Source organism: Perissodus microlepis, chromosome 15 (assembly GCF_051167445.1).
Source record: "Perissodus microlepis isolate ML-2025 ecotype Zambia chromosome 15, ASM5116744v1, whole genome shotgun sequence".
In the NCBI taxonomy this organism is placed as follows: Eukaryota; Metazoa; Chordata; class Actinopteri; order Cichliformes; family Cichlidae; genus Perissodus; species Perissodus microlepis.
This window is the reverse complement of record NC_140475.1, coordinates 34,359,321-34,372,329: the sequence shown is the minus strand read 5'-3', so window position 1 is coordinate 34,372,329 and position 13,009 is coordinate 34,359,321. Positions and strand designations below refer to the sequence as shown.

General features: G+C 40.7%; 1 protein-coding gene across 1 annotated transcript; it reads left to right on the top strand.

The window, feature by feature from the left end:
- The first annotated feature begins 6,141 nt into the window (after positions 1–6,141).
- b3gnt7 (UDP-GlcNAc:betaGal beta-1,3-N-acetylglucosaminyltransferase 7) lies at positions 6,142–10,069 on the top strand. The gene is made up of 2 exons (XM_084954371.1): positions 6,142–6,389; positions 7,554–10,069. Coding segments are annotated over exons 1-2 (1,224 nt in total). The 5' UTR covers positions 6,142–6,387; the 3' UTR covers positions 8,776–10,069.
- The last annotated feature ends 2,940 nt before the right edge of the window (positions 10,070–13,009 follow it).

Here is a 13,009-nt window from a genome sequence, read left to right as displayed (position 1 = left end):
CTCCAGTGCTTCTTTTACTTGCCATTTTTTTCTCCGTTGCTTTAAATTGAGTTCAGTTTATTTAAATAGCATCAGCTCACAGCAGCAGTCACCTCAAGGTGCTTTATAGTGTAAGGTAAAGATGCTACAGTAATAGAGAGAAACCCCAACAATGAGACAGACCCCCTATGAGCAAGCACTTGGTGACAGTGGGAAGGAAAAAACCCCTTTTAACAGGAAGAAACCTCCAGAGATCTACCATGACTGGTTGATGGTTAAGGGGAGGCGTACGGGGAAATTGCTTACCATCAGGCTGCTGTTATTGGCAGTCATTTATATCAAACATGTGACTAAGAGCTTTTGTGACTCATTCCTGCCAGACAGTGATCTGTTGCCTCCTGAGCTGCTGTCCTCTCCAAACCCTATTTTTAAGCCTTGTATCCATGCCCGTACTTAAGTGAAGTATTGACTGATGGCGTTATTGTTGTCATACGCTGTTGTCACGACAGCACAGGGAAGAAGTATGGGAAAACGGTACAATAGGATGGGTCCTTGCCCTCTAGGGAACATGTCATTCCTGCCCCTGAGCTACACAACTTACTAGAGTACATGACAAATAACACAGAATGAAGTCCACTTGTGTCAAGATATTGGCAGGACTTTATTTAATAACACAGATGGTCAGTCCACCTCTGGAATATAAAGGCTGTTGAAAGATAGATTTGGATGGGAATTCCTTATACCCCTTCCATGCTGTCTCCTGAGAGTTGACCGATTGAGCTGCGAATGCTGCCAGCGAGGAGGAGCACAATGCAAGGAAATGGACCGCACATGACAGACTGACGCACTGTCGCTGCCAGGTGTAACCCCGAAAGCTTCACTCCTGCTGGAACCGACCAGCTGCAGTTGCAACAGAGTGGAAGCTGCTGCTCTTTATCATAACAAAAGCATGGATAAAAAAAAGGGAGGGGGGCTAACAGCTAAGGAAAGCTACCAACTGTGGTGACATGTCCAAGGTCCAAGAACGTTAGACATTTTCAATATAGTTGTTCACAACAGGTTCAGTCATAATAATGAATAGTGTACTTTAAAAAAACATATATATATATATATATATATATATATAGACAAAGTTTTTTTTTTTAATTTGTGCTCAAAAAAGTCCCACTTCTGCTACTAAACAGCCCTATATGTCATCAGGATCACCGGCACCCTCTTTAGTTGTGTTTATCAGCAGGGAGCCATGTGCACTGCTGATAAAGGAGTGACGCCAGCCAACAAGAGACTGCATCCCAGTGTCTCCCCCACCTCCTGCTTCCTCCTGTCCCATTCCTTTGAACACATGCGTGAAGTCAAGCCCCGCAGCTGCTCTGTTAAAGACACGAAGCTCTCTGTTTTTGTTGTATTCGATTTATTTGACACAGGATTAGAAGAGATGAGATATTAACAGAAACATTCATACCAAACATTGTAATATCCAAAGGACAAAGTGTGAATCAAACAGACTAAAAAATGAATTCCCCTTTTTTGTTACATGTTTAACCTTTGGGAAATTCCTGTGAAACCAGTTAAACTTTTGTTATTGTGTATACACAGGATCAAATCCCTGCTGCAGGTTTTCAAGGATTCTTTAAATCTCACTCTCTGATATCTGCAGTCACCCAGAAAGACCTGTCTGTTGGTGACTTTAGCATTTCTGGATTAGTGCATGAGGGTCTATTTTTTAAGATTGCAAACTGTATTTGACACACAAAAAAATCTCACCTTCTTAACCTTTCAACAAATCTTTTTCAATGGTTTACTCATTTACCCATTTACAAACACCAATGGCAGATAAGAGGCCGCTCGAGGTGCTGGCCTACCATTGAGAGGGTCTTGAGTTTACAGAGTGTCTTTATCAAGAAGGAGGTAGGCACGGGATTAGTGACTCATACCAGCTGAAAAGTACCACTGAGTGTTTTTTCACAGTTTGGCTAGAGTAATAAACCCATCACGCTAAGATTACAGCGAGGCAGAGTCGAGGTGGGGTGAAGCTATAGGCTCAGCTCAATCTTTGACCTTGAAAACAGCAGTTTAAAAAAAAATCACACCAAGTATATAATTAATATCATTCAGTCAGCTTTCTCTTTGGTATGCTTCCGTAGGTCTAAATGAGTCATGTATTTTAACCAAAACAGGAGGTGCATCAGCACTAATACGGTATTAGTGGAAACTTTTGTCAGCAAAATCAGCAAAGCATGGAAAAAACCGTAGAGTGAAATGAATCTGACTTTATTTTAGTGTTTACTGAGCCTAATGAAGTCTGGTTGGCTATAAAGGGGAGCCCAGTGTTTACTTGTAGCCATGGCTGAAAGTGGCATTTATAACATGGCTTGGTGACACCTCCTTTGTTCTATCCTTTCTTAGAGAGAAAGGTCCTCAAGTGATGACTTGAGTGCAAAAAAGAAGGAAAGAAAAGAAACAATCTCCTTAGGATACCTTTTTCTTGTCCAGCAGTAAATTCTTTCATGGTGACCGAGGAGCTTGGAGTTGTATTTAAGAGGAAGAAGACATATTTTCCTAAGCATGTTCATTGGTGTTAGTTAGTTGACAAAGTAACGACAGACCAAAGTCCCTCAGGTGTTAAACTTCTCCTTCCCCAAACCCTAAAAAGTACTGGCAGTTTTTTTTCTTTATTTTGTATTAAGAATATCCTTTTCTCATCCACTCAACTTCTCAGGCCTTTCAGCTCAACTCTTTCTAATTCCGCCATAAGCAGAATTAGACTGAAGTCATAAAGGAGCCAGCAAAGATTTTTGACAATTACCGTTGTTGGTGGTTGTCGACGTGAAGGACAGATATGAAAAGGGCGGGTCAAACTGTGTAAGTTTACCAGATGAGGGAAACATATTTCATATTTGAAACATATTTCAAATATGTTTATATTGTCTATTCTGTAAAATAGTCAGATGTCTATTCATATTAATGTACAGAATTCACCTGCTTGCTGCTACTACTGCACATTCACCCAATGTATATACTATTTATATATATATATAATGTTCTTCCTCTACCCCCCCCCATTTTTGCACATGTCGAGGAGCGTGTCAGGCTACATTTCACTGTGTGTTATACTTGTATAACTATGCATGTGACAAATAAAGAACCTTGAACCAAAGATACGTTACGCTTTCGTGGCTTATGAAACTTAATGGTGTTCTGATAAATGAGCACCGGTGTGCCAGGAAGTAGATTCAATCTACTCCAGCAATTATTAACCCTTTCAACTCTGGCCTTAATCTTTCTTTGAGAACATTATATTTGCTTTCAGATGGAGTAATCATCCCTGCAAGCTCTTTATATCTAGATCATGTAGCGTCTTTTCTTTTCATATATATATATATATATATATATATGCATTGCAGATTTGATTCCTCTATTTTCATTCTTCAGCTGACAGTCCTTATGTTGTCAGCAAAGTGGCCAGGGGAAAAGATCAGGTACTGTGATTTCCATATCCAACTCACTCGTCTGCAGAACTGTTACAGACTAAATCCACATAAGATGGGGGGGGGGGCTGAAAAAAAATCAAAACGGAAAAAACACAGCCAGCAGGCAACAGGATGCACATGGCCCCGAGAAGGATGACTGGTTGGATTCAGGAAATGGGGAGAAAAGCAGAGGAAGGAGAGGTTTTGGATCGCAGCTGTGTTCGTATTAAAAAAAATTCCTGTTTTGAAGCGCAGACAGACATTTTGTTGTTCTTTCTCCAGAAAACGAGGAGGCGGAAACACACGGTTTGCCACAGCGAGGGTTAAGAGCAGCTTTGGTTAAGGCAGCTCTGCAAGCAAGAGTTTCAGCCACTATTTAATTTAATCTATTGATTAAACATGTAATGATTCATTTGGGATTTTTCCCTTTGTTTCAGAGTAAGTAAGTTTTGTGACTCACATTAAAGTTATGCTTTTATCCAAAAAACAAATCTTCCTTGAGAATGGATCAAAGGCATCACTTGTATGCGATGTCAAAAGAAAAAGGAATTCTTTGTCATGCAATGGCTGTCAATGGCCACAGACCTGATTAAAAAAAAACTGTGTAGTTTGCTCTGCATTGCCTCATTGACCCCAGCACCTCCTCTGATGTCAGTGGACAACCATAAAGCAATATTACAATACTTTAGCAAATCATTGTTGCTCTGTTATTTATTTTGCCCTTCCTAGAGAATAATGTGACAGGCCAAAGATTTATATACACCTGAAATAATCGATTTTAAAGTGGGAATGCTTAAAAAAAGCCTTTTCTGCTTATACAAAAAAATCCCATCCACACTATCCCACGGAAAAGAGATGTACACTAAGAGATGAGAGGGTTGTTTTTTTTGGAGAGTAAATCAGATTTAATCATACGGCAAATAAAGAAACACTTACTTAAAAGGTAAAAGCTCAAACGTGTGGGATATCTAATCAATTATTAACACTAATTCACAGTTTAGAATAAATAATTTGGGATAACCAGCTGCTTTCGGCCACATCACAATGCAAAAATACTGGGGACAGAGTGTATCACTTGCTTTTTTCTTCTGTAGTGGCTACAGCCATAGAAAAGAACAAGAATATCAGTAAAAAACAAAAACACTGAACCTAAAGCTAAACGGGGCTTAGTGTCAGATTTACTTAATAATAGTCTGATAACTGATATCTTGGGAGTTTCATTAGATTAACGCAATTTGAGGTTGGACCTTAACAACTGAGTTCTCTGGCTGTTCAAAAGACTGTAAAAATGAGGAGAAATGAGGAAGACTTCCTGTAATGTAATATCGCTGATTGATTCTTATTTGCAAACATTTCTACAGGACTTACGCCAGATGTTAACAAAAACACTGGTTCCAACAATTATATTCAAATACCTGCCTTAAAAAAACAAAGGAATTCTTTCTTCTTTCAGCTGTGTGACATTTCATGGGACTTATGTATTGTGCTTGACTTCACTCTACTGCATTTATCTGACAAAGTTAATGGTTACTGTTCTGTATAAAGGGCTTATGTTGCTATAGCACGTCACGGTATTTATAGAGGTACAAACAAGTGGAATATGAAAATGCAGAGGAGAGCAAAGCGCGAGCTACCACTTTATGTTTCTTTAGATAAATAATCAAAACTATATATACAATTTAGTTGGATAAATCTTTCTTGTTACAAAAGATATGGGTCTTCCTTCCTCCTCCATAACTGTCTCTGTGGTCTTCCTCTTTTCTTCCTGCCTGACAGCTCCATATTCAACATATCCATGTCCAACCGCCAGCCTAATTTTGTCTCCAAGCCTCTCAACCTGAGCTGTCCCTCTGATGTACTCGTTTCTACTGTTGTCTATCCTGATCTGTCCCTGAGTGATCAGGAAAGGGACAATATAAACCCTCACACGATTCCTCAAAAGCATTCATCATAGCATTGCTACCCTCTCTTTTAGTCTTGCTGCTATCTCTCTGTCACCATGTCATTCCTCTTCTCTCCAGTGCATACATCTACCTCTCCAGACTTTCTCCAAATACCACATTTCCTGTCGCATGCTTTCTTTAGCGCCACAAAGACACCATGCAGCTCCTCTTGACTTATTTATGCTTCTACATCCACATTCTCAAAGCCAACATTGCATCTGTGGACCTCTTTCTCAGCTTAAAGCCATATTGCTCCTCACTGATGATCACCTCTCTTCTTATCCTAGCTTTAGCAACCCTTTCCCATAACGTGATGGCATGGATCATAAGTTTCATCCCCCTGTAGTCGACTACAGCTCTGTACATGACCCTTGCTCTTGAAAGTCGCCCACACGCTTCTTCTCCATTCCTCAGGAATCCACAATTTTGTTGAATACTGGTGAAAAACTCCTCTGCCTTCTCTCCATACCCTCACAGATATGTGATCAGGACAAGTCACCTTTCCACTCTTCATCCGCCTCATGCAGACGACATACGTCTACGTAAGTAAATAAAATGACAAGAAGTTCAATATTTGCTTTGTCGCAGGTTTAAGGGTAGTCGACTGATGATTAATTGGCCTGTCGTGGACACTATGCATCCCTCTCTGTTCATTCATTAACTGTTGTGTGTGTAGTCTAGGCTACGTAACGGCGGCTGAGCTTTTAAAGGCGGATCTCTGCGCCTGAGCGCACTCTCCGCGGCGCAGACCATACAGCGCACATTCGCACCACAGTCCCTGAAAACCTTTAAACTCTCTCTTAAACGGAACGCTTGATGCTTTAAGACTGTTTCGATGGAAAGGAATATTTAGATTTTTCCAAGAAGCGGAAATTACATAAAGCAAAGTCATTATACCTTTAAAAAAAAAAACAACAACAACAACAACAAAAACACTCAAAACTAATCGATCATCGCCGGCACATCATCACAAAGAATCTGACGCACAAGGAAAAATGTAAGTGGCGCATTTTATTAAAAGATTTAATTACGGATAGTTTATCCTTTTTTTTTTTTCGTCTGATCTGACTGTAACCTCTTTTTCACTTATTTCACCTGATTTTCTGTATCTTTAAAGTCTATTAGAAAGTGGGCTTGTCAGATAAGTAAAAAAGAAAGAAAGAAAGAAAGAAAGAAAGGAAAAGAAAAGGAGAAAGCAACAATTTAACGTTGAGAATTAGCTTTTGAAATAACCAAACAAAGAAAAACCACAATATTTAGTGAAAAGCAAAATGAATCGATCTCTTATAGAGTTTTAAGGACTTAATCACATTATTATTGTTGTTATTATTATTACTGATGTTGTTAAGAACAAATACACCTGTCTGTAACTTGTAGCTGTATGTCCACTGTGTGGCTTCAGGAGGGACTTTGTTTGAGGATGGGGGTGGGGGGAGATAGTGATCTTCAGAAGCAGAGGGGCCCATGCAGGAATAGAGGAGTGTCTTATTGATCATGAATGCAATAAAGAGCCATATAGCCTGGCATAGAAGAAAATCTGAAGTACAATCCATGTTTTTAAAATCCACAGACAGCACTGATGCTGGTTAAATAAGTCGTATTTCATGGCTATTCTTCTATAGAAAGTTATATATCTATGGTGGGGGGTTTTTTCTCTAGAGACATGGTAATAGTGAAGCCTCCATAGGTTGTGTAATCTATAAAGGACGTTTCAAGTGAAAATTGTCCAGGTGTCATAGGACTTTCCCAACTACATTTTAGGCCATACACAAAACTACAAATGAATCTCTGGAGACGTGTGGGTATGCTGACAATCCGTGTGTCTTTTCTCTGTCTATACAGCAACATGTGGGTTATGTAGGTACCCTCCGAGGGTGTCGTGTTATAGTTTTGATGATTTTCGCCCTTATGTGTTTTTTTCTTAAATTGTCTTTAAATAAATAATCCTAAATGAACATCTGTCACTTTGCAATACACAAATCTCTGCAAAAATAAATAAATAAGCTCTCATTGTTTGATATAAAGACCTGGAAGTAATCTTTGTATACACTGCACACATATGCCTTTCACTAACAATGTTTATATATTCAACTTTCCCTCTATTACAAGGTATAATGTTGCCGTGTCTAACTGGAATCCCATGATTTTTATCTTCCCCCAGGAAGAATAGCAGAGATCGTTGGAGAGTGTACAAGAGGGTGAGTGTCATGTTTCTCCTAGCCGTGGTTGCGTTGGCCGTCCAGAGAGGGAGCATCAGCTTCGAGCTGGAGAGGCACGCTCGTTTGGATGCTGCTCAGGAAGCAGGATCTGGAGCTGACTCATACCTGCAGATAAAAAGTTTCTGGAAGTCTGGCAGCTACCAGTCAAAGCCAAAAGCTCCAACCACCACAGAGAAGCCCAGAATCCCTGAGGACGGCAGGCCCACAACTTGGGATGTAAAGAGTTCCAACTGTAGCGCCAATGTCAACTTTTCTAAACACGAGTGGTTCAAGAACCTCGAGGACAGTTTCAAGCAGTTTTTGCTTTATCGGCATTGCCGATATTTCCCCATGACCCTCAACCACCCTGAGAAGTGCACAGGGGAGGTGTATCTGCTGATGGTGATTAAATCAGTGGCCACTCAGTATGACCGCAGGGAGGTCATCCGAAAAACATGGGGCAGAGAGCAGGTGGTGGACGGCAAAAGGATAAAGACCCTCTTTCTTCTTGGTAAGTCCTCCAATGAGGCAGAAAGGGCAAATCATCAGAAACTTGTGGAGTATGAAGACCAGATTTACAACGATATTCTTCAGTGGGACTTCTTAGATAGCTTCTTCAACCTGACTCTCAAGGAGACCCATTTCCTCAAGTGGTTCCATACTTACTGCTACAATGTGCAATATGTCTTCAAGGGGGATGATGACGTCTTTGTCAGCGTGAAAAATATTTTTGAATACCTGGAAAACAGCAGACACAGAAAGAACCTGTTTGTTGGGGATGTGATTTTCAAAGCTAAGCCTATTCGTAAAAAGGACAACAAATATCACATCCCCCAGGCTTTGTATAACAAGACACACTACCCTCCATACGCAGGTGGAGGCGGTTTTCTAATGGATGGAAGTCTCGTGAGTAGGCTTCACTGGGCCGCAGACACGCTGGAGCTTTACCCCATCGACGATGTCTTCTTGGGCATGTGCCTGGAGGTACTTCAGGTCACGCCTGTCAAACACAACGCCTTTAAGACGTTTGGCTTGGTGAAAAATAAGAACAGCAAGTTGAACCGAGAACCTTGTTTTTTTAAGAACATGATTGTGGTGCACAAGCTGCTCCCGTCGGACCTCCAGCACATGTGGAATCTGGTCAACAGTGACCTAGTCTGTTCACAAAAGGTCGAGCTCCTATAGCTTGGCGAGAACACCGGGTGAACAGCGGCACCGAGCGAGCTCAGCCTTGCCTCGGTGACTGCTATGAAGAAGTGCATCGCACTGTAAGGCAGGAGCCAAACTTCCTGGTAAAGTTTATCAGAAGCTGTATGTGGAGTGGAACCAGGACAATATTTGAATTTTCTGTTTGTGAGCACTTGTGCAATTTCTTGAAGAGGATTATCAAAAGTAAATTATACAGAGCTTATTTTATTTTTTTTTATTTTTTTAAGTTGAATTAGAATTGTGTGCTTACGTTGGCATTTTTAAGGACCAACCCCCGTCGGCACACAGATTCAGAGAAAACCAAACTGTGCTGCTAAATCAATGGGCATACTAAGTTGGTTAAGTTGTCATTAAGTTGGTGGTATTTTATTCTCTTGTGTCTTTTTTTTAAATAATGACAGAGACTTATTCCTCTTTAGCCTTCTGACATGATCTAGAATTTTCCCGACACAAAACCCAAGTCTTGGGTCCTGTGTCATGAATCACAACATCACCAAATCACACTGAACCCACTAATGTGAAAACAATTAATTGTGGTGGTGAACAAAATCCTAAATGCCTTTTATTTTATATATTATGTCTTTATTTTGGATTAATCGTGGGAAATCATGTTTTCTTGGGTGAATATTGAAAATATAGAGGCAGCTAGTATTAGTGGGACGCCCTAGGAGCCAGGGTACAGCCTGCAGTTATGCTAGCAGTCTTCAAAGTGCTGCACATTGCATTCATGTGGACAAGGATGTCATGCAGAGAAACAAACAACTCTCTCTACCTCAATGATTTGGACAAAAACTCTTTTGTCTTTGATCACGTTTGGTCACTATATCATGTCAATTCCTTCCTATGCAGTACCTGCTCCTAAAGTAAGATTGATACTGTCTGTACTGTAGAATTCCCTACACTCGCTGACTTGATCTGGAGCTCTTTTACATATATGCTAACTATCTGGGGGGGGGGGGGACTACTTGTTACATACATGCTTTCTGTTGATTTGAATGTGCTGATATACTTGACGTGAATTTGGTTGAGGGGTTTACAATGACACTGTGAACTTAAATTCTTGCTGGTACGACCATTATGACATGTTAATTTAATCGTCTCCCGAGAAAAGGGGGGGCCTGCCTTTTACTTTTAACTTAAGGCAACAGATGATAAAGGAATGTAAATGACCGATTGTGGTTGGTGGTGGTTGTGTCTACATAATGTAAGTATACGTAAAAATCATCATGTACAGAGAATGCCATCTGTAAATAAATATCATGACAATTGACACTGTGTTTGACTTTATCTACATCAAATGTCTGAAAATAAGATAAATCCAACAACAGTGGATTGATCTTCCCAAAGAAACTACGTGGAAGTAAAAACCAAGGAATTGTGGTATACTTTAACAGATACATTAGACGTTCAATGTGCCTACAGTAGAGAATTCTCGCTTGGGAGGGGAGTTGGGATTAAGGGCTGATCCAAAGACATGTTCAATAAAAAATAATAAATGTGTGAAAGATAAAGTGCTTAAAAAAGGCATAAAATATATAGTATTCTGTGCCAAAGCTCAAAGCTCTTGAAGTAGTAAGTTAGACTAATAAAACCCTACATCAATCCCAATCCATTTCCACTAGCGTAATATGTGTGCTGTATAATCCAGCAGTTTGGATTATAGCCTGTTAAAAAACGACTTTTAGCTGCTCCCTTGATGACACGGGTGTGCCACTGCAGGTAACACCCTGCCTATCTGATTTGGCAGATTCCTACGCAGGATGCTTTTCCTGATGCAACCCCCAAAGGATCTATCTTTGACAGAAGGTGGAAAGGATCTCAAAAAACTACAAACACTTCAGGCTTTCACTGAACTTTGTGCCCCTTTTTCCTCTTTTGTATTTGTCTTCAGAAATGCGCTGGCTACTTGTGGCAATTCCCACTTTTCCCCTTGTCCCCTTCTTATTACTGCGTCTCTTTTCAACAAGTCCGCTTGCTGAGACTGTTACGCCGCAGTGAAGCTATCGCACAAAAAGATAACGAGGGCATCGCAAAAGGAAACAAATACCCCCTTGTTTTCCACGATCTCTTTCAGGACAACAGAAGCCATGCAGAGATGGAATTTGCCTTCTCTATATTGTATTTCACCAGGACACACTCACCGGCACAAAAACCATAGCTTAAGTTTTATCTCTTTCCCCTTTGTTAAACAGAGTGATCGGAAGTCAAACCCACAAAGGATCGGAACCGAAATCTCCCCATTGTGAATTTGCTGTATCGGTGTGTTTTATTGAATATGAGCTGACAATAGCACTCAGCAATAGCTGAGTTTTAATTTTCCACACTGCATATAGCGAACAGGGAGTGACAACTAGTTTACACGGAGGTCAGTAAATAGTGACTGTACTGCAATGTACAATGGAAATGGTGAGAGCCAAAGGTGTCTCCTCTGCCTTAATTGTGTTCCTATTTTTCAGCTGTTAAGCCGTCCCAAACCCAAGCACCCAAGCAAGCAAAACAGCCACAGCAAAGCAACCAATTCTTACTTCACTACCTTTGTAACCTCTACACTGAGAGGAACGCTAAAGGAAGTAAACATTCAGGAAACCCAGTACGCTCTGCTGAACTTCCAACACACATTCCGAGATTTTCCCAACCAAAGTGACAAGAAAAGAAAACACAGGCTTATCAACCACTGGCCGACATTTACTTTAATCTAAAGTGAATTTCTCACCACGGTGACTGTTATCACTGTGTGGGAAACTAGTGCTGTATGGTCAGTCCACAGCCAGTTTCCCAACCAGCCTGTAGACCAGGAGCCGAATATTTGCTAACACTAACTGGAAGAAGCTTTTGATGTCAGCGTGGCCAATGGGTGAGGTGGACAGGGATGCAAACCTTCACACCAACCCTCTAGTTTCTTCAAAGACCTTTACAGCAGCAGCACTGACATAACAAAAGATGGGAATGTCTTTGCATAGACTTAGATTAAGAGCCGTCTACAGGCTGAGAAGTTGGAAGTAAACTGCATATCTAATAGGTGTTTGTCACTGGCCCAAGGCAGAAAATCACACTGCTATGTAACAGTATCCCAGTGTTTATTAATCGAAACTGCTATCCAGCATACCAGGGAATCAGATATGTAAACTGATGTATCCTTGGCACACACAGAAACTGTTTGCACTCAAGCACGAGAGCAGATACGGATATCACGGTGCTGATCAGTCAGTGTCACTATTATTGTTCCACAGTAGTGCCCTGTAAACCCTGTTACAGAGACTTTTTACATTTTTCCTGTAAGACATGACACCGGAGGTGATCCCAGTGTGTAAAAGCAGCAGTAAAACTTTACAGAGTCATCGTAATACCCACGAATGAAAAACCAAGCACATTTTTTTTTCAGTATTACAAGCATCCAGGAAATGTAAAAACGATACTATTGTAGTGAAAAAGTCATAGATGTTTGTAGGGTAGTACTGTGGAACAATATTGATACTGGGTTAGGATTAGGGTAGGCTAGGATTTGGGTTGTAATCCTCCTGTATTTCTTAACTTTTTGGTGTAGTATGAATGGCAGTTGGGGAGGTGTTTGTCAATAGAAAAAGCTGTCCAACTTATGAAAATGCAATTTAAAGTTCAAATTCTATTCACTCCTTCACATTTCCCAAAGCCTTCCGGTGGGCCAGATTGAAGCCTTTGCCTGGCCGATTCTGGTCCCCGGGCCTGATATTTGAGATAACTGCTATAGACATTAAGACAAAAAACACTGTACAAAAACAATAAAGTTAATAAAGCTTGCACCTTTTCTTTCAAAAATATGTGTTTTGGATGGATAAAGTGGCATACAAAAAACCCCACAATCTTTACAATCATTATCTGTGCTGTACATAAGTGAAGAGAACTGGAGTGAGATTATTTAGATTAGCTGATTATCAGATGAGATAACACTCAGTGTTTATTTATGTGTCTTCTTGTCTGTCCACATAAGCTTACAACAGAGTGCTGAAACAGAAAAGAAAGCACGGCAGTCACTGTAGACGACCGTCACAAGGCCACAGAGAAACGCTAGCGTGACCTCTGTCAGTGTTGAAGGCAGGGAGGGGTTGGGGGTGGTACAACAAACCTCTCAATGGAGGTATTCAGTGGTGCCATCATCAGTGCCTCCTGCCCAGGCACCTACAGGAACAAAGATCCCTGTTCAGCTGGGAGAGCCATCTGATGGCAGCATGGC